The 23,455-nt window shown below is 39.7% G+C and overlaps 1 protein-coding gene across 6 annotated transcripts in view; it reads left to right on the top strand.

The window, feature by feature from the left end:
* Nucleotides 1–2,863: 2,863 nt before the first annotated feature.
* CCDC180 (coiled-coil domain containing 180) overlaps nt 2,864–23,455 on the top strand; it is a 29,964-nt gene continuing 9,372 nt past the window's right edge. The window contains exons 1-28 of one of the 6 annotated variants that reach the window (XM_064720077.1): nt 2,864–2,885; nt 3,710–3,889; nt 4,386–4,609; nt 5,434–5,516; nt 6,727–6,836; nt 6,924–7,052; nt 7,218–7,328; nt 8,421–8,516; nt 8,757–8,920; nt 9,085–9,204; nt 9,895–9,974; nt 10,949–11,037; nt 11,484–11,603; nt 12,244–12,417; nt 12,923–13,038; nt 14,273–14,399; nt 14,815–14,878; nt 15,496–15,728; nt 16,380–16,498; nt 17,024–17,199; nt 18,281–18,461; nt 18,983–19,129; nt 19,388–19,532; nt 19,736–19,852; nt 20,265–20,363; nt 21,239–21,352; nt 22,029–22,267; nt 22,836–22,888. In XM_064720077.1, the coding sequence (XP_064576147.1) occupies nt 4,512–4,609; nt 5,434–5,516; nt 6,727–6,836; nt 6,924–7,052; nt 7,218–7,328; nt 8,421–8,516; nt 8,757–8,920; nt 9,085–9,204; nt 9,895–9,974; nt 10,949–11,037; nt 11,484–11,603; nt 12,244–12,417; nt 12,923–13,038; nt 14,273–14,399; nt 14,815–14,878; nt 15,496–15,728; nt 16,380–16,498; nt 17,024–17,199; nt 18,281–18,461; nt 18,983–19,129; nt 19,388–19,532; nt 19,736–19,852; nt 20,265–20,363; nt 21,239–21,352; nt 22,029–22,267; nt 22,836–22,888 (3,304 nt within the window). In that variant the 5' untranslated portion in view covers nt 2,864–2,885; nt 3,710–3,889; nt 4,386–4,511. Of the gene's footprint in view, nt 2,886–3,150; nt 3,240–3,709; nt 3,890–4,385; nt 4,610–5,433; nt 5,517–6,726; nt 6,837–6,923; nt 7,053–7,217; nt 7,329–8,420; nt 8,517–8,756; nt 8,921–9,084; nt 9,205–9,894; nt 9,975–10,948; nt 11,038–11,483; nt 11,604–12,243; nt 12,418–12,922; nt 13,039–14,272; nt 14,400–14,814; nt 14,879–15,495; nt 15,729–16,379; nt 16,499–17,023; nt 17,200–18,280; nt 18,462–18,982; nt 19,130–19,387; nt 19,533–19,735; nt 19,853–20,264; nt 20,364–21,238; nt 21,353–22,028; nt 22,268–22,835; nt 22,889–23,455 lie in introns of those variants that run through there. The other 5 variants (XM_064720076.1, XM_064720078.1, XM_064720081.1 and 2 more) reach the window with 5 other exon arrangements.

Here is a 23,455-nt window from a genome sequence, read left to right as displayed (position 1 = left end):
CTCCAAATATGCCCTGGCTACTGTTCTTAGGGACAATCTATCAGAGACTTTCTAGCTGGGATTCTAATTTGTTAACTCATACATATTACATGCTAATGAATGTTCAAAGGTAACAAATTCTTTGATTTGTACTCAGCATCCTGGGCACCAAGAGTTTGTGTAGTGGGAATGATGAAATTGGGGGAATTGTGGGGTGACACACATAAACCTCTCAGGCTTGGGCTCATCTCGCGAGCACCAACCATCCACTGCCATCTTGGTGAAGAGAATTCTACATCCAAATGGAATTTTTCAGGCTGTGAACTGCAAAACATGCAGTGGTGTCCATCCTGCACCATGCAAACAGGCCATGGCAGTACTGACAGCTGGGCTGAACAGCACCATGGACTGCCACCAGTGTTTGCTGACGTCAGCAAACAGTATTGACTAATCAAAGGATCAAAGTCCTAATCAGTATTGGCTGTGTGGGAGCTGTGCCAAGGAAAACATTCCGTGGAGTTGTCACATCAATGTGATGAACCCTTTAGCAGAAGGAGGATCCTCATTCCATGGCTATGGATCTCTTATCAGGAGAAAGGAATAATAGATCTATTGGGTACTCAGGAAAATATTGCAAATGGAACTGCCACTGCCATGCAAGCATTTCACAATAGGTGGCTCAGTATCACAGACTGCTGCTCAGAAGTTCCCAGCCTGAGATTAGTTGCTGGCTACAGGAGGAGGTGTTTGCATGTTAGTAAATACTACCTGCTGCTGTCTCTGTAAACCAAAATCAATGCATTGAGACCAGTCTGAAATTCTGGAGAAGACTAAAGCCCTCATCTGATGTGATAACCAAAATTAATTAGTGTAAAATAGCTGTTTTGTGGACATGGCTTAGCTTCTGTTTCCCAGGTCTCAGGGCAGCTATCAACAGGTGGCAACCAACATACAGGAAGAGTGAGTCACCTGTAGCCAAAATTAGGTTCTGTTCCTAATTATTTCACAGATATTTTGGGAGATTTGAACACACCCTCTAATACCTGCTCTTTTTATGCGGATGTAAGATGGAATTGTTTTAAAAATTCCAACTAAGAGTGCTACAAGGTAATAACTATTAAAATAATTATTAAATTTTATTTTAATAAAGTTATTAAAATAATCCTTTTGCGCGAAGTACTTTTACTTCTCCAAAGGAGTGGTGCTTTCCATGGTAAGTGGAAGATCAGTGATTTTCCCGTCCTTCCGTGCCAGGACAGGAGATCGATGCCAGGAGCGGGCAGCACCCGGTGTGTGCCGGCAGCCACCGCCCGGGGTCCCCCTTGGAACGCAGAGCGCTCGGAGCGCCTCCAGCCCTGCTGCTCCTCAAGGGAATGGACTCCCCGGCAGCCCGAGGGATGGATGGATGGCCGCTGGAAGTGTCCCCGAGGGATGGATGGCCGCCGGAAGTTCACACCTGAGGGGGCACCGGCTGCCAGAAGGGCAGGTGAGGGATCCCAGCACGGGAGAGGGAACAGCGAGCCCCAGCTGAAAGGTCTGGGCTGGAAGTTATTCCGTGGCAATTCCTCAGCTGCTGGGAACAATAAGAGATGCGGCAGCTGCTCCTCCCTCGGCACAGGAGTGTCCTGGGGTTGCAGTTTAAGCAGCCAGAGCATCATTTGATAAAGGTGAAAAGCCAAAGAGCACAAGCCCTCTGCAGTGCAGGTTCCCTGCCAGAGCTGCTGTGCACTGCTCACACAGGGCAGAGGAGGCAGCAGAGGGTGCAGACGCTCTCTGCTGCTGAGTCCTGCCTCAGAAATGTCAGCAGAGAGCCAGAGACTGGGAATGGTGATCAGGCTCCCTGGTTTCTCTTCTTTCTTACATCTTGGACTGTGGTATTGCAATGAAATCATTCTTTGTGACAGACTCCTTGAAGCTTTATCCTCCACTTCAGACTCTTCTGCCTCCTGGAAAAGCCCTGCTTCCCCCTTGCTTTGTGTTTATCTTCTGCTATGCCTTGGCTGGTAAAAAAAAAAAAGGAATTACTGAATGGCTACCTTGGAACAGAGAGAGAAATCACCACTGCAGCGAAACATGAGCCAGCACATGCCCAGGTGTTCAAGAAGGTCAAGGGCAGCCTGGCCTCTACCAGCCATATGTGGCCAACAGGACCAGGACACTGACTGTCCCCCTGTTCTGGGCACTGCTGAGGCCAAACCTCAAATCCTCAGGTCATTTGTGGGACCCTCATGGCAAAAGGACATTGAGGGACTAGGGTGTGTCCAGAAAAGGGAACAGACCTGGTGAAGGGGATGGAGAACAAGGCGCAGCTGAGGGGACTCAGCCTGGGGAAAAGGAGGCTCAGGGGTGAGCTGCTGGCTCTGCAGAACTGCCTGATAGGAGAGTGTGATCAGGCGGCGATTGGACTCTTCTCGCAAACAAGTAAAAGACAAGAGGGAATGGCATCAAGTTGCACCTATGGGTATTTATCATGGAATCATTGAAGAGGCTGTGTTGGAAAGGACCCACCAGCATCATCTAGCCCAGCTCTTGGACCCCCTTGAAACCCCAACAATCTCATCGCATGCCTGAGCATTTTGCAGACATTTCTTGAACTCAGACGGGCTTGTTGCTGTGACCGCTTCCCTGGGGGAGCCTCATTCCCCTGCTGAGCTGGAAAGTGCGGACGTGGGAAGTCTCGCCTGCCTTGTGCAGGGACGAACAGAAACCGGGGCTGTGAGCTGCGGTTCCGGAGCTCTGGTCCCTCCCGGGGCTGCGGGCCGGGACGAGGCGAGGCGGCCGGGACGAGGAGGGATGGCCAGGATGAAGCGAGAAGCGGCCGGGTTGACGAGAGACGGCCGGGTTAAGGTGAAGGCAGCGGGATTAAGCGAGAAGCGGCCGGCATGACAAGAGACGGGCGGCATAAGGTGAAGGCAGCCGGGACGAGGAGAGGCGGCCGGGATGAAGCGAGGGTCGGCCCCGATGAAGAAAGGCGGCCGGGATAAGGTGAAGGCAGCCGGGATGAGGAGGGACGGCCGGGATGAAGCGAGAGGCGGCCGGTATGAAGCGAGGGACGGCCGGAATGAGTGAGGAGAGGCGGCCGGGATGAGAGGTAGCCGGGTGCTGCCGGGAGCGGCCACCGGGGGGCACCGTGGGTGAGGCTGTGCCGGCCCCGCTCCCCCCCCCCGCCCCGTTGGTCTGACAACGGCACGCGCGGCTCCGCCTGAGGGCCCCGTGGGCGACGGGGATCGACCCCGAGCGACAGCCGCAGGGGCTGGAAGGTGAGTGGTAAATGTGGAGTTTCACTGTTAGGAGTATCCCGGAGCTGCTTTGAAGGCTGGAGCGCCTCTGCTCTAGACTGGGAGAGCTGGGGGGGGGGGTCTAGTCTGCAGAAGAGGAGGCTCCAGGGAGACCTTAGAGCCCCTTGCAGTGCTTAGAGGGGATCCAAGAGAGCTGGAGAGGGACTTTGGAAAAGGGTCTGGAGTGGCAGGACACAAGGAATGGCTTCAAACTGCCATAGGGCAGGGTTAGATAGGGTATTGGGAAGGAATTCTTCCCTGTGTGGGTGGTGAGGCCCTGGCACAGGGTGCCCAGAGAAGCTGTGGCTGCCCCTGCATCCCTGGAAGTGCCCAAGGCCAGGCTCTACAAGGTCTGGGGTAGTGCAAGCTGTCCCTGCCCATGGCAGAGGTTGGAAGATGATCTAGGATGATCTTTAAGGTCCCTTCCAGCCCAAACCATTCTGTGATTCAAGGAACAAGGACGGCCCCTTTCCAAGTGAAGTGTTGCATCTCCTCTTGGCTCCCAGCTTGTGGTTGCCATTTCTTCTGGAAGCCGGCCCGGCCAGTCAGCTGCAATGAGCCACAAGTTCTCAACAGGACGGGACTGACGTGCTCACAGAGAGGAGGGCTGCAAACAGATCTTCAAGGCCAAGGTAAAAAAAGCAAAGGATTTGGCAAAAGCCAAAGGAGTTTGTTGTGTTAGTCAGTTTCCTGGCTGTTGAAATGACCCCAGGTCAATTTCAACATTTCTGGTTTTGGTTTGTTTTAGTGAAAAATGAATGTGTTATCTCCAGCATATGCTCTCCAATGCATCTACATGTGTTCCTATCTCTTTGTTGGATATCAGGTTATATTAAGTCAGAATCATAACACAGCAGTAAAACATTTAGTGGCATAGTTAGCCAGATTCAGGCATTTCTCACTCTGCTGTTAACTGTTTTGGTAACTGTAAGCAAGTCAACACCATCCAGTTACTCCACTTTCCCTCTCTGAGGAAAAGATTATCCTTTTTTTTTTCTCATTTTGAAAATAGTCTTAGATGAAAATGATTGTGTGTGTGGCATGTAGGGTTCATTATTTTATCTTTCTCTTCTGCTGTCTTTCCCCTATTTTTTATTAATTATTTTGTTGCTGTTTTTCATTCTGTAGGTTTGAAGGAATTCGGATTGTTGAGATTGTGGTTCTTGGAAGGCACACTTAGCCCACCTTTTGGATGAAGCAAAGACAAGGAGCTCTAAGAAGAGTAAAAAGCTCACTGTAAATAAGCATTCAGAAATGTTTGCTGATGCCATGCCATCCCCAAGTAATCAACAGAAAACATGTTTTGTAAAAACACCCATCACTAACTTCACAAAAACACCACAGCCAGACAGGTATGGAACAGAAGCATAAAACCCCAATTATATGTTCATAACTAAAGGTATGAAATTGACAGATCTTCACTGGGAATTAGAAACTCCTGAATTCTTGGTCATAACACTAATAATGCGCAATAGACTGTCTCCTTGCCAAATGTAAATTTAGTATAATGAACTGCTTGCTGCCCGTTGAAGTGCAGGCTAACAGACTAATATTTGCAATGGCAGGCATATTGTATGGCTTTCCTTTTAAAAACAAATAGTCTTTGCTCATAGCAATCTAGATAGACACCCAGTCTGACACATATTTTTTAGGCTGTATTTCCAAGTAAATGGCTTACATGATGATGCAGTAAGATAATGTAATGAACAACCATGAAATTAATGCGTCCATCCTTTTTAACCCTAAGCCAGCTGCTGAATAATGATACAGGAATTCTCACTGACCCCAAGGAGAAATACAGTGCCCAAGCTGTTGGGAAAAGCACTGGGCAGATAAATGCTATTTCCACATTTCTTGCTAGTGTCTCCTTAAGAGTTCACAGGATTTTTACCTTTTAGAGCTGTTCTGTAAGTCTCTGTAGTTTACAAGTTCTAAATCTAGCATGTATTGCTCCAATGCCATCCTAATAGATTTGAAATTGGGATCTACCTAGACTTGAGTTTGTCTCAGAAGAAGCAACTTCGATTCTTTGAATTATATTCTTTAAAGTTAGAATGATGCTTATGTTCACTTTAATGTTACATTTTTCCCATTAAAGTGTATTGTGCTATTATGTTAGTCCCTCTTCTGGTGCGTTTGTAATACAAATTGAAGCTTTATTCTCTTTCTGTTTCAGACTACCTACAACTTTTCCAGAGGCACAGGGAAAGGTAGATGCAAGTTCAGCTGAGGAAGTCAGAGGCCTGCCTGATGTAGTTGGTAAAATTGGTTTCCCTTAATGCTTTATTTTAATTTGCATTCACAGGAGATGTGGTACATGTAACAGGTTTAGCTGAACAAGGTACAAAGTTGTGCTGGTTTGAAAATAAACCAGCAGGAGAAATTAACCCCACACAGATAACCTTGTAAGAGATTTCAAACTGGAATTACAATTTAATAGAAAGATCACAGCAAATGCAATGATACAGAAAAACTGGTTGAAAACCACAAAATCAGAGTACAGCCTGGCACCCTGTTGGTCAGGGCTGCAGTGGTTACAGTGCTGTCAGAAGCCGTGGTCTTGAGGAAGTTCAGGACTTCCTCTGGGTGTCCAGTGGTGGTGATGTCCCAAGTCCCCAGACTGCTTAAATTATAAACAGGGGGGTTCAGGTAGTACATCCCTCAGTGCAGGGAGGTTCTCACAATGATGTAATCACAATGGAATTATGTAGAATTTTTTTTTTTTTGAGTCTATGGCATTCATTTCAGCTGCCCATTCTGCTGTCAGTGCATATTCAGTTCATCATGTCCCATTAGCACAGATGACCGTCACTGGATGGATGATGCTGCTGCTTCCCCAGCTGAGTTATTTTAAGAATAAAGAAACACCACTTCGCCTTGCAGGGTTTGCCTGTCTCATTTTCACACCCAGCTTGAATCCTGAGGGTCAGGTGTGCACTGAAAACCACCCATCATTAACAGTTCATCACAAAAAAAGATGAAGAGTCTTCTAACAGAAAAAAAAAAAAACCAGTTGTAAAATTGTCAGTCAATCACAGGTTATGTTTAGATGATAAATTCCAGTTTTGATGTAATCAGATCTCATTCCTTAATTGTTGCAATTTTTTTACATCATACCTGAGCTTAGTTGATATTTCCATGCTATTATCCTTATGGAAATCAAAAGTTAATAAAGAAAATTTTAAAATATGCCCTAGTATTCTTAACCTCCATTTGCTAGGATTGCACTTCCCATGGAAGTGGAAATCCTTCTGAAAATCAAAAGTTAATAAAGGAAATTTTAAAATACACCTTAGTATTTTTAACCTGCATTTGCTAAGATTGCACTTCCCGTGGACAGATGATGCACACTGTGAAAGCTGCCCAAACTACAGCAGTCATAGTGCAGATTTAGGGATTTATTTTTCATGCATCCCATGTTCAGCAGCAGCAGTTGCAGGCTATAGAATCCTCATTTCTTCCCTGGCAGTTGCTGAGGAAGCAGGCAACAGTGCATGGAGGTATCTGTCAGAACGGCGGCAGAAGCGTCACGATGGGGCACTGACCGAAATGCAGCAGGAGCTGGACTGCATTGGCAGGGTAAGGCAGGAGTTTCTAATCCAGTCATGAGTGCTCTTCTAAGGTTGGGCCCAATATTCAAATGATCACACTGACCTACCATTATAGGAGATGGAAGCCTCTGTTTTGAATCTTCAAGAATTCCTTCAGCTCAAAGTGATGAAATCAGATGAAAAGAGTAAACTTCTGTTTGAAAAGATTGCATCTGACATGGATTTGGAAGGTTTCTCATTTGAAGTAAGGCAGCTCAGAGCATTGGCTCAACTTCAGTTCTTTGTATCTGCTCTGTGTAACATCTTCTTATGGCTCACTGGAATCCTAAATTATTGGGGTTTTATTTTAAAAAATTTCTTTTATATATATTTACTTTTCAGTTAAGTTGACAGTCAATTTGTATTGCAGGGTTTGGAAGAGCTCTGGAATATGATCCATGAGGAATCCTCAAACAGAAGGAAGTGGATTAGGGCAGTGGATGAATCCCTAAAGGAGATTGAAAGGAGTCGAGCCATGAAAGTGAGCTGCAGTCTTGATAACTGTTACTTAAGTATAAGATTGTTATTTGCTGATTTAATGCTGGGTGCAGAGCAAAGAGTAGCTGGTTTCCACAGGAGTCACAGGTCTGCCAGTAGTTTCTGTTGTGTGGTGATTGCTTTCTTTTCACCAATAAACTATTCACTCATTTTACACCCACATAATCAGGAGAAGCTCCTCTTTTCCTAGTTTGAAGGTGTTCTTTTCTTTCACAATTACCTATACTAAAGGTGCAAGTAATATGTGAGCTGCTTTTATTTCCCTGGAGGGTTGTGTGGGTGAAACTTTGATTTGGTCTGTTATTTTTGGTGGGCCATACCTATTCTGCAGTTAAGAAGGAGCATATACATAACCTAGCTGAATTTTAGTTTGGGTTGGCTGGGTGTTGGTAGCAAACATGTTGCAGTTTTGTAGCTTTCAGCCTAATCTGTAAAAGTCATTGCACATCATAGGAAATGTTTGGTTACAAAAATGGATAGACTGTGGAAGAGCTTACTGCACTGTCCTTGTAGGCAAAGGAAAGCTGTTTGTTCTACCAGTGCCAGTTTCTCCTCTCTTTGTAATTCAGGTATAATGAAAAGGTCCAAGAGTATCACCAGTAACCTTTCTGTTGGATTAGTGACAGCAAATGTCAGAGATGAAACATTTGCTTTCATTTTGTGTTCACTTAAAACAGGCCCTGGTGGATTCCCGTGGATTCCCTTCAGATATTTGAAAGGAATTTGGTTTGATTTTTAAATTCATGTTGCAGCCTATCTGCAAAGCACTCAGTTATCACAGATATTAAAGAGAAATCAGCTGAGTAGTAGCAAAGTGGAATGTTTTAGTTATTATTTTTATGAATTACTGAAAAAATCAGTCTTCAAGATAGCTAAGATTAAGATTTTAAAATTTACTTCTCAATTTGTGTCATTCACTTAATTTTAATTCACTTTAATAGATTTAATTAATGAATAATGAATCTAATGGATTTCATTTTAATGGAAAAATTGTTCATGTAGTTTTTTAACTTGGGAAACTGATATTTGAGTTAACTTTGAATTGTTGTTTTTTCTTTATTCTTTTATTGCACAGATAGCAGATGTACTGACCAAGTATACTGTGAAACTGGAGGAAATTTCCTTCTTCTTGGAAGCTGATGTTCACAGGCTCATTAATGATAAGGCCATGGTAAATGTTTTACCTGGGGCAAGATAGCAGTCTGAATATTCCTAGAATGTCTTTTTTTCCCAGCTGAAATCAATTATTTCTGCCTATCAATCACTGAAATATAGAGAGATTTCTACTTTGCGTGGTATTTGTTACCATTTGTATTCTTTTTTCCCCTCATTTTGTGTAGAAAACAATTTTTTTTTTGGTTTTGCATGTGGTATGCTGCTTCTACTCCTGGTTTTATTTTTTAATACACAGACTATAAACAGAGCGCTGCTGGATAATGAGAGGGCAACTGCCAAGCTGCTCTTTAATCTAATGAAATCAGAGCTTGAGAAAGAAAAAATGCATCAACTGAAATGGCAAGAGAGAGTCAAGGACTGGAAGCTCATCCAAAAGAACTGTGTAATTCAGAGTTTCAGGTCAGAAATTTTGCAGTCTTATTTTAGACAATGAATAACACAAAATGACTCGTGTTCACTTGTGGTTTCTATAAAACAACAAGTTTTAAAAAGTTATTTTTTCTTTATACATATCATATATGATATCATGCTTCCATTATACATATCTTTATTCCATCCTGCAGAGAATTTATGGCAAGTGAAGAAATACAGAATCCCCCAGCAGTGAAAATGGAAATGGAAAACATGATAAAGGAGCAGATTGTACTTAGTGAACAGAGACTGAGGGTTTTGCAGCACATTGGGTATGGCAAAAGAGGATATAGCATAAAGGAAAACAGTTCTTTCTGGAGTTAATGAGGGTCTTGGCTGCAAAATGCACTTTGCTTTCTGTCAGTGTGTGATTGTTAAATTCAGCAGTAAGACAGGGTCTAAACCTATTTTTCTACAGCCATTTTTAGTGGGAAAAATGCTTTCTTGATTTTCACTGCACCAGCTACAATAAATAGGTTGTAATCGAGGGCTAAAATGCAGGAATGCAAAAGTAAATCTTAACTGACATTTGAGATGCGGTAGAGATGGGCAGACAAATATGGGTGGAGAGCTAGAAGTTGGTGGGTTTTTTCTCCATGAGATTTAATTAGTGTAATAAATTAAGAGAGGAGTCTGGATAGAAATCTAACACTGCTATGTTTGAATATCCATCCTGAACACAAAAGCATTTTAGGGTGCAGTGCATTACAATATTTATAGGGAGTATTTTTACAGTGCATGTAGGAACAAGGTAGATTACAGTTCCTTGTTGGGTAGTAAACAGTTGGCCTCAAACAACAACAATCTCTTTGGTTGATTTTCATTTCCAAGATGGGTGTAAATAAAATAAAGCACAGTAGTATGGATACTCTGATTCATCATTTTGTATTTTATAATAGTCTTATATACAAATGACTAGTTTGTATTTTAAGATCCTTGACTCTTGTTTCCTGCTTTGATAGCACCTTATTGCCTCCAACACATACAAAATCTGATGTAAATGAATGGTACAGAACTCTGGAGAACTTAAACAAAAATATAGGTAAGTTGGGAAATGATAAAAACAGTCTGGAATTCAAGCAATACTTTCTTTTTTCCTGGGAAAGGAGTTGCTTTGAAAGTGCATGTTTGCTCTATTCTTTGTTCCACATCTTCCCACATACCTTCTCAGTTGCTTTGACCTGGCAATAAGAAGAAAAAGAAGCTGCCTGTGACATCACTTTCCTTTGGCTGGTACAAACACTTGTACAGGGTGACATTTAGCAGGAACTGGCTTGGTTAGAATTAATCTGGGGAAATAAAAGGTTAATTTTGACATGGATCAGTTCTCAATCATACAAAAATACTTTTTAACTCTTGGAAAAGGAGAGGGGAAGAAGTACTGGAGGTAGTTCCTTTCTCTATGTCCTGTACTGTGCCTATAAACAGCTGTGTGTCACATTCACATTTTCTAAAAATTCCCTTCGCCCAGGATTTTTCTCCTGGAAAGCTGAGAAGACTCAGAGAAAAAGAAAAATAATTGTTATCTCATTTGCTTCTGCTCTGTTTTGTTCACATGTGGAATGTGTTTGGAGATTGTTTACCCACAGGTGATTGTTTCCTTGCATTCTGCTGTGAGTTGTTTTGACTCTTTGCCCAGTCAGGGCCAAGCTGTGTTGGGGCTCTGGAAAGAGTCCCAAGTTTTCATTGTTATCTTTTTAGCATTCAGTAAGTATTCTTTCTATATTCTTTAGTATAGTTTAGTATAGCATTCTTTAATATAATATAGTATCATAAAATAATAAATTAGCCTTCTGAGAACATGGAGTCAGATTCATCATTCCTTCCTGCCACGAGATACAATAATGTGTATTAAAACATCTTATTTGATTGGTTGTTAGTGTCACTCAGGTGTGCAGACACTGCTGGCATCTGTTCCCTCTGCTGAGATTCAGCACAGGGCCTCTGTCATGTTTCCTTTTCACACTGCACTGTGAAATACAGAATTTTGACTGTGGTCTGTTCCATATCATTCAGACAGCCATAATGCAGAGTGTGTGGAGAAAATGCGTGTCCAGTATGAGCTGGTCCAGGAAAAATGTCAGGAAAAAGTGCAGACCTGCAAGGTGAGTGTCCCAGCTTTGGGTGTAGTAGCCGTGGTACAGTGTGTCATTACAGTAAAATGTGTTTGAGGATCCACCAGACATTGAGCTAACAAGTGAAATTAGTTTTTAACCTCTGCCTTATTCTGTTCAAAGAGTAACCTATTTGGTTTCACAGTAGTATTTGGTATTTGTACTTGAAATGTGTAAAAGTAATGAAGGGGGTGCTGTCCTGCATTTATGTGCAAGGACTCAGTCTTTGTGCTAAATCTGTCTTATGTTGGCAAAGAAATTCCACCTCTCTGCCTCAATTTCTCCCTCTGTATTAATTGAAGTGTAGTGTTTACTAACAGAATGTGGGGTCTAGGAGGCTGAGTCTTTCTCTGTCCATCACAAGAAAAGAAACACTAAGTTTAGCCATGCTCTCTGAAAGTCATGCATGTCAATAATTTGCTATTCTTTTCATTTAGATTACTCTGTTGGATAAGAACATTTGCCCAGCAGAAGATGTTGAAGTTGTGCATTCCAAAATGCTTCAGATGACTGAGAAACTAAAAAACAAGTTTGAAGAAGAACTGGAGCACATGGATGTATGTTGTTTGCATTTATTTTTATCACTCCTTGGGATTAGTCTCTTCTTCCTGTGCTCCCTGCAATGCCTTCTGCATCCTAGGCTATTGATGTCACATTAGAAAGAGGTCCATAGGGTGACTAAACGCTGCCAAGAAACAAAGTTTGATGTGGAAGAATTTCACATGGAAGTGTTCATAATTACTGTGTTCATGATTTGTGATGTACTGTATTTTTATTATCATTTATATCTGAAATACATATGATAGAGATGAATGAGGTATGGCCCAATCTGCCAAAAGGCAGAGGAGTAGATTTAAATGATCTCCCAAATGTCTTCCAGTCTGATATCTTGTGATTCTATGCATAAAAATACCTGGGCAGTTGTTCATAAAGAGACAAATTGTAGAATGTGATTCAGTGCTTTACGATGCCAGAATAAACAAAAGTTTTGATACTCTTAGCTTGTAGAATAAAAATCCACATTCTTACTCAGTTTACTTGGATTTTTTTTTTACTCTCCACACAGAAGACACCATTTTGAATACTAGTCATGTAATAACTAGGCAGCCTTTTATCATCTTACATATTGTCTTACTCATTCGTTTCACCTTCCAGTAGTTTAAAAAATAACTTGTTCACTTGAATGTTTTTCTTTAGAGTGATTTTAAGGTGATGCCTAGATGGCATGAGCAGCATTGTCAAGGCTTGTCCAGCTGTGTTCAGGAGGCCATGGATATCTGGGATGTTCATCTACTCCAACTGTCCCAACAGGATGATGTACTTGAGAAGAAAGTAGATGAATACAGATTGGAACAGGATAACATAATACAGGTATAAACATAAAAAAAAGGATGTGGCATAATGTAAAGAAAGGATTTCTTAATACAAAGAACCTTCTGGAATTCAAAATAGCTGCTATAAAATGAAAAATATAGTATGTGACTTTTATACTGGAATTTCTACTTTGCAGTTTCATTCTGTCAGGTGCATTTTTGCTTGATTCACACTGAATGGACAGTCCTGTCTTATTCTTGATATGGCAAAAGTGATAAAGATCACTGCTGCTTTCTGTACAAAGTGGCTGCAAGTTGCTATTATGAGATCTTGTGCAGCTATAGAGTCTGGTTGGATGCCAAGTTCTCATAGTAAAAACAGCCAGCTTGGGGTGGCAATGTCACAGCTGTTCGTTATCTGGGAGCACCTTCACAGGTGATAAGTTTTGCTAAGGTCTTGGTGTAGAATATATGTACATAATCAAATTACTTGAATCTTAAATAGTTATGGAGATTTTAGTATATACTAAATTGTTTTTACTAGCTTTTTAATGTGGCCTCAGGTGCGGAAAGATAATCTGGATACAATTTTGGAAAAAATGAAAATGGCCAGCAGTGAAGAAGAGCTGGAGGAATATCTGAAGAATGCCCTTTCTTCTTTAGATCAAATTAGAACTAGGTATGAATTTTGTATTGTAAATTTTAAAAGTAAAGCATATTTTTACGTAGGTGGTACTACTTACACCTCGCTTATCCTGTTGTGTGAAGGTATGGAATAAGACTTTTACTTCATGTAAGAATATAAAATAATGTACATATTGAACAAGGTTAAGGCAAATAATACCCACAGTTTAGGAATGGGACAAAGAAAGACTCTTATCATTCAAGAACCATACCCCATCAGTATTACTGTGCATACCATCACATCCATGCCTTATTCAGAAGGTAAAAGTACAGATTCTTGAATCACAGCAATCAGAAGTTGGTCTGCGCCATCACATCTACAAACTTGATCTCATTCAAAGTTGCAAGGACTGAGATTTTTAAGGTAGCCAAAGCATTTATTTTGGTAAGGTCTCTGTTATCCGTCTTGTGATTAGACATTTGCAACCTTAAAAACCATTTAAAAATTGGTACAATACTGCTTTCCTTGCAACAGGTGTGAAACCTGAGAGGAAGCAGCTCTGTTATCACACCCAGGAGGTCTGTCCTGCCTGTTAGATCAGAGGCACATGGGAAGAGCAATATGGACATGAGGGGCACATGTCCATATTCACACACCTTCACACACCTCACAGTGGATTGTGGTTAGAGCTGGGGGTTTGATACTCTTAATAATCATTCAAACAATTTTTAAAAAGCCAGAGGTAACAGACCAAGTGAAAATACAATGTAACCTGAAAATACAGTGAACAGGTACATAAATTGCCCATCATTGTCTTTGTTTAGGAGACAAAGCAAATGTAAACATAAATGAAAACAAGTATGAACATTGATTCTTTTTGAATCTAGACTCAGCTTGAAACGTTAGTTTTTATTTTCAAGTAAAATGAAAATAAACCAGAAAGGTTCAGTCACAGCTGAGCACAGTGCAGAACTAACATGGAAGACAGTAATTTGACCTCTCTTATGTAAGCAGTTTGAATGATTTCCCATCGAAACGGAAGGATGTAAAAGGTTTTATTGTAAATATTTCTCAACTTTTGTGCATTTATTTATTTGTAATGAACTAATCTCTAGCAAGGCAGGATGTGTTTGTATTCAGTATAAACAGATCAATGGCAACATTTAGCCAAAAGGTTTTATGAGATTGATCAAAAAAGTTAGATTTAGATTTAAAGGCACTGTAGTCACACTTAATTTTATTTCTATACATACTTGAGTCTCTTAAACAGTGATCTTAAATTTGACAGGTATGAGACATTCAAGCAGATTGTAATGAATGAAGTAATGGCTTATCCAAAAGCTATTTTGTGGGAGTTGATTTCTTACAGTATATCCATCAGCCAGCATTTTAGTAGGAAGGAAATCTTCAAACAGGTAAAAAGAAAATTTCTTCCTGTTTAAAACCTTACTGCTGTATTACTTTGGAGAAAATTTACATTACCTTTAAAATTCAGATTATATAAAGTGCTGTTTCAGCCATTGAGTAAAGTGCTTTTGTTAGAGATAGCAAAGGGATACCAAAGCATTTCTCAGTTCCACACTTTTAACTCTGTTCTTGTTACAAACAGAATTTTAGCAAATTCACTTGGCTTTTGAATAGAAAACTACAATGTAACACACAGTAATTGATTTGAGTGTTACAGGTTCTTAAGCTAGTGAGTGATCTATTCAAGACTATCATATCTTATTGAAATAAATACATTTTGAGAAGGGATATGGATTTCTTAGAAGAAAGCAAATCTATATTTTAGAATGGTGTGGTGGATGTTTTTTGTTGTTTTGCTTTTAGAACTTGCAAGGCACGACAGACTCCACAGTTGAAGATCAAGATAATACCTCAACAGTCCAAACAGGTATTTCTGCTTGGTTGTTTTTCAATCTGTATTTCTTTGGATTGTAACCAGAAGAACTCTGCTTTAACTGTAAATAAGTAGTTGAGGCTTCAGAAGGTCAACATTTGGTGGAGCAGCAAGCTGAGAACATCTTGCAAGGAGAGGAAGGAGAGGAAAATCACAGTGTGTCCTGAGTTGGAAGGGACCCATAGGGATTGTGCAAGTCCAACCCTTGGCCCTGCCCAGACACCCCAGCAATCCCACCCTGCATCCCTGGGAGCATTGTCCAAACCCTCCTGGAGCTCTGGCAGTTTTGGAGCTGTTCCCATTCCCTGGGGAGCCTGGGCAGTGCCAGCACCCTCTGGGGAAGAACCTTTTCCTAATATCCAGTCTAATCCTCCCCTGTGCCTGCTCAGAGAGCAGAGATCAAAGCTGCCCCTCTGCTGCCCTGAGAGGAGATGCAGCTGCCAGTGAGGTGTGACCTCAGTCTCCTCTTCTCCAGCTGAACTAAATGCCCTCAGCCACTCCTTGAATGGTTTTCCCTCCTGAAGCCTTCACTATCTCTGTGTCCCTCCTTTGGAGACTGCTCTAATAGCTTTATGTCTTTCTGACATTGTGGCATCCATAACTGTCCCCAGGGCTTGAGGCAAGGACATCCCAGCCCACAGCAGAGCAGGATGATCACCTCTCTCAACTGGTGCCAGAAGATAGGGACAGTAGTAAAAAATCAGCTGGAGAAACAAAGCTAACAAAGAAACAGGTGATCATGGCACAGGAAATTGAAGAAACAGAGGAAATAGAAGACAAGGAGAGTATTCCTCATGAAAGTGAAGAAAATGAGCCTGCAGAACAGGGACTAAGCATTACACAGGTGAGCAAGAGAATAAGTTTGAAGGTGAAGGCAGTGTTGTCCAAAATAAAGAGGAATAGGAAGTCTTTTTGCTGAGAATGAGTAGAAAGTCCTTTTTTGCTTAGTTTGCTTACAAAGCACACAGGGCTTTAGATACTTTTATGGGAAAATGGAGTGAATAAAACAGTTCACAACCATTCTTTTGGATCTTTTACCCTCGTAGACACCCTTTGCATAATTTTCTTAAATCTGTCTTTCATCACAGCCTGTGGTGAATGTTTTTAGCTAAGTATTTGTACCTAAGTATTAATTTTTCAGTTTCCATGAATTTATTACCATAACAAAAGCCTTTTAAAACATTGTTAACTCTGCCTATGTCTTGCAGGCATATAAATATATTTATATATAAATATATAAATAAATATATAAATATTTCCAGCACTGTGTAAATGTCCAGATTGAGAATGAGAACATTATTCTAAATATCCTTAGGATTCTTACACCTGCTGGTGCACTGTTGATTCTATGCTGATACCTTTAAAAGTAATGTGATAATTTCCAACAATTTCCCAGTAAGTGTCCAAGAGCAGTGAGGGATAAAGTGTTGAAATTGCCACGGAGGTTTTTTCCACTGCTAGTGGAAATTCTTACACTGTTCTTGGACTTGAAAAGGCAGGAAAGACTGACATCACAGAGAGATACTTTACAAAATATGAAGAAGAAGAATCACTTCCCATGTACCTGAAATATGTACTTATCACAGAAGCCATGTTTGTCGAACTAAAAGAAAGGTGAGCCGAGAACAATTTCTGTTCGTTCTTTCTCTTTATGTGATGGACAAATTTCAGCTGTTTAGAAGAAACATTAGACTAGAGAGTCAAATTATTAGTATATAATTACATATTTATACAGTTAGATTTTTAATTATAAAATTATGATCGTACAATTATTATGTTATTCCACTTGTTAAATTGATATAAATATGAGAAAATATTTACATTGCTTTGTATCCATGGCTGTCAAAGTACCACAGAAACATTAACCTTTACAGAAAATTCATATTTTATGGAAAATTATTTAGTGAGAAAACATATTACAGAAAGGCAAGTAATTTGCCCAAATTCCCTGCCATGAAGGTAAAATGCCTGATACTCAGCAGTAAGCAGCTAGCTCAAAAACGCTACCAGTATTGTGCAAATGGTACTGAAACAGCACCTTCCTATATCCAGAAGTTGAATTCTTAGAAATAATAAATTCAATAAATTCTTATTCATTATGTACTATTCCTCACTGTAATATTTCTTTTTCAATCATAGGATTCGCCTCTGCTTCTTTGAACACTTGGAGAAATGGTTTGCAGAATCCTTGTCCAACTCCTATGTCCTTGTAGCTGCCAAGAAAGAGGAGCTGAATTCAATACTCCTGCTGCATCTTAAATTGCATCAACAAAAGCAGGAGGAGATACAGACAAACATCTACCATGTTCGAGCTGGTATTGACATTTTTTTGTTTTCTGAACATCACCTGTCTTCATTTAGAGATGGTCCTAAGTGGGCCAAAACCTGTTTCAGCAGTAGTTGACTCAGGTATAGAGGACAAGAGAAAGCAGTTGAGTGTCTATGAATTCCCAGTATATTATGCTACTCACATATTTTTTAAATGACATTTCTATAGCTCTTCTGGTTTGTGCTGTGTTATGTTTGGAAAAATACACAGCACTGCCTTATCAACTGGATAGTAGATGTTGAACATCCTGTTGTCAATGTTTGTGAATTCTAATCCAACTTGAAATTATTTAACAAGAGTTAGTGGTGTACAAAAAATATTTTAAAAAGTGTTGGAGAAAAAGAAATTAGCAAGTTGAGAGAGCCAAAATGTCAGGGTGAGAAAACATGAGAGGGAGGATTTAATTCTGATATATCACTGAGTAGCTACAGAGCATCTTCTAATCTTTCTGCATTTTTCTCACCATAAAAACCTGAAGTGTGAGGTTTTTATGGTAAGAAAAAATATTTTAGACAGGTTTATTGGTCTTTAACATATAAGTTAAAAAATTCTTTGTTTGGAGAGTAGGCAAATTATTTTTCAATTTCCTTTTTTCTACAGAGAGGACAGGTTCTTCTTCTGGTAGCTTTCTTGAAGTGATTAGCTGGTTCTTGATTTATGCAGCTATCATTCCAGAAGAAATACCAAAACTGATTTTTTTCCTTTCCATCACAAAACCAAGGTTTTTTTCCATTAAAAAAATATAACCTTTAGTTTTGTTACAAGACTGGCAACAGAGAGATAATGGAGATGTCAGCAATGACCAAAAATTAAGGAAAAAGAATGCTTAGAGCAAACAAGAGGCATTTGTGGTTTGAATGGTTTAGGAGCTGTTAAGGATATACATCTTTCACAGGAGAAAAGTCAAAGAAACCAAACTGAATATATTTAATTTGTATATTTTAGCTACTATGAGCTCTGTCTTTGTTTATTTTGCTGCTGCAGTTGATCACAGGTTAACTGGGCATTGTGATAGCTCACAGTAAAGAGGAAATAATGTCCCTATTGTAAACTTCCTTTCTTCTCAGCGAAGCTGTCACTTCACAAAGAGAACCTTGAGTGCCACTGTAAAGTGCTGGCAGAAAGCCTGGAAAAGGAGAAAGCTGAATTCCTCAAATTTTCAGACCAGCTACAGAACCTGAACACAAACTTTCATTCCCGAGTCCAAAACTTGGAGTATGACTTGCTCCACGCTCCTGTGACTGGGCAGTAAGTGTGCCACTGCTGTTGCTGTGAATCTGCCTAGTTAATTACTCCTGATTGCTGTCTGAGATGTTTATGGTTTGCATTCTGAACCTGTTTTGTGTGTCATTGCTCTTCAATGAAGACTACTTCATAACACTTAAAAACGTAAAGAGTTTCATTCTCTTTCCCTGAAGAAATTAAAATCAGGACTGAACACATGGAAATTCTCATCTCCTTTCAAAGTGCTGGCAGTCTTTAAGTAGAAGAGGTGTTTCATCTGTTTAGATTTTATCCAGTTTACTGAATGTGCACAGTAATACCAGTTGACTGTTTGTTTTTGAAGAGAAGTGCCAAATAGTATCAGCTGTTGCTGATATCTTCCATGGGTTCATCCAAACCATCCCAGCTCAGGGAGCTGCTTTGAGAGTCATAAATCACTTTGGAGTCCTCAGTTTTTTTCATGTCTTTACAGCCAGAACTTGCTGAATCATCCTGTGTGTTCCTCTTCAGACAAGTTTTCTCTGTTTTTTATTATTTGCTGTTAGGTCAGTTTCTTCTAGCAATAATCTGGAATCAGAGATCCACAACCAGCTGGAATCAATCAGAATTACTGTGAGAAGTTACCAGCAGCACTTGGAGGAAGCTTTTGGAAAACTAAGGGATTCGAATGTGGATTTTCTCAAAAGTTGCAGGTACATAGATTTCATGGAAGTGTTGTTTATAAATGGTGACCTAGTTCTGGGAATTGGTGTTTGATGCATAGGCAGAACAGTAAAAGTAAAGTTTATTTTGTTATTCATCTAGTTTCCTATTTAGAAAAAGAAATGTATCTTGTTAAACCACAATTATTATGCTGTTTTCATCACATTTGTGTTGTTTCAGGGCTGCTTAACTAAAATGGTCTTGGAGTAAAATGACTCACAGCCAATTGTTTATATGTTTGCTTTCAGATTATTTTCAGAGAATGGTGACTTTACATCTGAGGAGGTAAAGTTTTTCAATGAGTGTCTACAGAAAGAAAGTAAACAAATTGACTTGATTGAAAGTTCAATCAAGAAAGATGTGGAGCAATTAAAGTCGAGCTGCTTGAATCAGGTATGCAGAATGATAATATTTCAAATTATGTTTTCTGTTGACATATTTGATGCAATTTGCAGTCAGCCTGCTTTCAGATTAGAACTGTCAGTCTGTCTGTTTGGCAGTCACGTGGTGGAAAAAATTGGTAGAATGGCAAGTTCTATCATTTGAGTTTTAAAAAGTGAAAAATTATCTGTCTTTGGTTTCTGACATTCTTTAAGGCTAATGAAGTTCTCAAGCAGTGTGGAAAAAAGTTTGCTTCTCTGTCTCTGAGCCGAGCCTTTATGGAGAAGGTCCATCAATGTTTGAGAAAGCTACGACAGCAAATCAAATCAGAGGTACAAACAGGAACATCAGAACTTTGCTTAAATTCAGTATAATAGTTTTCTGTTATGCTTTTGAGGAGATTTTGGCTGATTTCATAGTGGAGAAATATTACATAATTTTTTATGTTAATTTAAGACCGGTTTTCTGTCACTATCCACTTAAAAAAATTATTTTGAATATTGCTGCAGCTGTGCTGGAACACTATGGCCTTGCAGCACATTGAGTATTTACATCTGAATTCACCAATATTTTTGTGTTCTGCAGCTGCTTTTGTGAATTACTGTTTTCAGCTTCTCCTCTGAGTACCAGGGATTTTTAACCAGTTTTTTTCAGTGGTTCTAATGGTTTGAAAGTGGAGCCTCTGAAATTCCTGTGAATGGGGATTTTACTTTTCCAGTTTCTTAAAGTTTGCTTCTGCTTTAGGTAGCGAATTCCAATTTGCAGTCAGTCACATTAAAGTCTTACCTGGAAAAGATTCAGCAGAAGATAGATGCTTATGTTTATTCTACTGCAGATAAAGAAGTAAGTTCTAATCAGGATGTAATGGTATTTAATTTGACTTGCTATTAATTGTTATTAATTTCGTGTAAACCAATATTTTCAAGAAAGAATTATGTTTCCTCATATTTGGGGTTGGGCAGAAACACAGAATTTTTGTTCAGAAATTCAGCTGGAATATAGTTAATATCTTCTCAGTAGCCATTGCAGTGCTGTGGTTTGGATTCAGAATGAGAATGGTGTTGATAACTGAGTTTTTGCTAAGTCCTGTTTATCCTAAGCCAAGGACTTTTTTTTTCCTTGTCTCCTGCTCTGTCACTGAGGAGGTTCACAAAGGAAACTGGGAGGGAGCATAGCTGAGACAGATGACCCAAATTGGCCAAAAAAGGGATATTGCAGCCCATGGAATGTCATGTCCAGTTTATAAACTGGGGGAGTTATCTGGAAGGGCCATTCTGGCCCCCCAGGAAGGGGGGTTTGGCATTGGTCAGCAGGTGGTGAGCAATGGTATTGTACATCACTTGTTTTTCCCTTTTTATTATTATTATTATTTACCATTATCACTGAATTTCACTTTATTTTAAATGATTAAATTGTTCTTAGCATACAAGTTTTGATTCTCCTCCCTATTCCACCAGGGCAAGGAGGGTTGAGCTGTGTGATGCTTCATTTCCAGCTGGGTTTAAAACCACAACAGTCCTTTTTGGACAGTCAGTACCTGTTTTCCTGTTTGCCAAACCAAAACCTCAGCCCCTTGTAGAATCTCATTGCTTCCATGTCTGTGTACATAAACTGGTGACAGAACAAAGGCAAATAATATTGTTTGCAAGAGTCAGCATGTGTGAAAAGGTTAGAACAGTCAGTTTAGTAAATACCATCTGTTTTATCATATCTTTTAGGCTTTAACCTCTGAAGAGTTGTATGCTTTTGCCAGAGAGATGTTGGAAGAGCTGGAAAAGAGGAGCAAGTATCTTGACTGCTTTGTAGTAAAAGCAAATATCCCACCTGCCACTGTAAGATAACATTCACATTCTCTGTATTTTATTTAATATTAAGAGAATTTTCACATGTACATGTTTTAATGGCTTTTCAGATTTTGTGCTTTCAGTTCTCAAATGAAAAAAGAATCTGCATTATGCCAAGGTGTCAAAGACACTAAGATTAGGACAGCCCTTTTTTAGAGGTTGAGTAAATCAGCAAGTTTCCAAAATGCTGAAGAGATACATGGCATTGCAATGAGTTGCTCAGTTCTTCACAAGAGTTTGTTTTCAAGGTGTAGCACTATTCAGAAGTAAAGTACATATTTCACAGGTTTCTTTAAATTATTTTTTAAAAAAATCCCAAATGTGTCCTGAAGGGATTTTGTTTTTATCAAGCAGGTTGTGTTTTCTTTCCTCCCTTTTCTGGAAAGTCTGTCTTTATTTTGTAATCTCAGTGGATGATTGTTTTAAGAGTATATCCTTAAGTAGTTTATGATTATTATGAGAACCTACTTTTAACTGCTTTGAAGTGTTTTAGAGCTGAATAACTGTAACAATATTGCTGTTAGAATGACAAAAAGTTTTTTTCAGCCTGTGAGCAAGGTATTGTCTGTTTAGAAAATCTGCTCTAGTAGTCAGTCATTCCATGGAATGCTTTCACTTACTGCCTGCTGTGGTCTACAGGGCTTCATTTTTCTTCCCATTTCAGGAGGCCCTCCCCACTCCTGGCACAGATGGGACATTGCAGGAGCACTCAGCCACTCCTGACGTGGATCGGAGGTCACAAGCTTCCTTTGCTCCTGCTGTTCCAAGGGACAGTCTCAGTTCTGAGAGCAGAAGGATGGTGATGGGACTGGATCCTGACAAATTCCCTTTGTTAAATCCAAGTGGAATGGGTACATCAATATTTGATGATTTGGCAATAAAAGTTATTGGAAATTTAGCTGGGTAAGGACTTTATTTATATTTTATTTTATATTTTCTTTGCCCAGAACTAGTGAATAGACTGGTCATAGGTAATACTACTAGGAATTTCTTAATCAGTCTAAATTTAAAAATTAGTCTAGGTGAGATTGCTTTCTTTTTGAAACCAAGATTTCTCATAGCCAAAAATACCCCTTTGTGAGTGACATCTAGTAGACAATGATAAATTTTAGGTATTTTATTTTTCTCTTCTAGAGCCTTATTTTAGTTAAAAGTGACTACCTGCTACATAGTTGACTGAATATACAAAGTGTAAAATTAAGAGTGTGACAAATGTTTGATTTCCAAATAGTATTTGAATGCAGTTTTGCTTGTAGAAATTCCAAAATTCCAGTTAAATAATCAGTCCTATGAAATTACTTCTATAGACGCTGTCAGTTGTAAAAGTAACCCTATCTTTTAAATATGATCTCAGAAATTTAACTCATTTAGCACATGATAGGGATAGAGAATTTGCTATATAATATAGTATAGAACATAAAATGACAGGATATGAAGTAGTACTTAGCTCTTTTTTTTTTTTTCTTTTCAGATTTGACCCATCAAAAAAATTGCGAGACCTAAATCGGGGGAAAAAGATTCCAGGTGTGCCTGTATTTCTTTTAATATTTTCTTTTCATCTAAATTGCAATTCCTGGCATGTGACTTCTATGCTAGGAACTCTGAGATAGTTGAGCTTCTCAGCTTTTTCCCTGAGCATCTTTATTGAGATAAAGATGATTTTGGGCTCCTAAAGTGATGAAAGCTGCAGAATGAGATGATAATACTATGAAGAGTGCCTGTGTTTGTGATAGCAAAAGGGAAATGGGTTGAGAAAAGAAGCAGAATAGGAATCATGAAGTATATAGGGAATCAGGGATCCTTCTGACACTATGTCATCATCTACTCAAAGGTGAGCACAGAGGTAATCCTAGATGCTCCCTACCTAGTGTTCCCACTTCCTCATCTCTCTTCTGCAGACTTTGACATTCCAAAGCTTTCACATCTGCAAGTCCCCATGCCCACCAATACTGTCAATGTAACCTATTCATTCTCTTTCTTTCCCTGCCTCCATTTTACTTTAAATCTTCTCCACCTACCATGTATTTTCTGTTACATTTCTGGGACCTTTACTGCTGTTGCCACTTCTGAGTTACTTCAGGTTACTGTGTG

Source organism: Zonotrichia leucophrys, chromosome 8 (genome assembly GCF_028769735.1).
Source record: "Zonotrichia leucophrys gambelii isolate GWCS_2022_RI chromosome 8, RI_Zleu_2.0, whole genome shotgun sequence".
Classification (NCBI taxonomy): Eukaryota; Metazoa; Chordata; class Aves; order Passeriformes; family Passerellidae; genus Zonotrichia; species Zonotrichia leucophrys.
The sequence above is the reverse complement of the archived record's forward strand: the minus strand, read 5'-3'. Positions and strand labels throughout refer to the sequence as shown.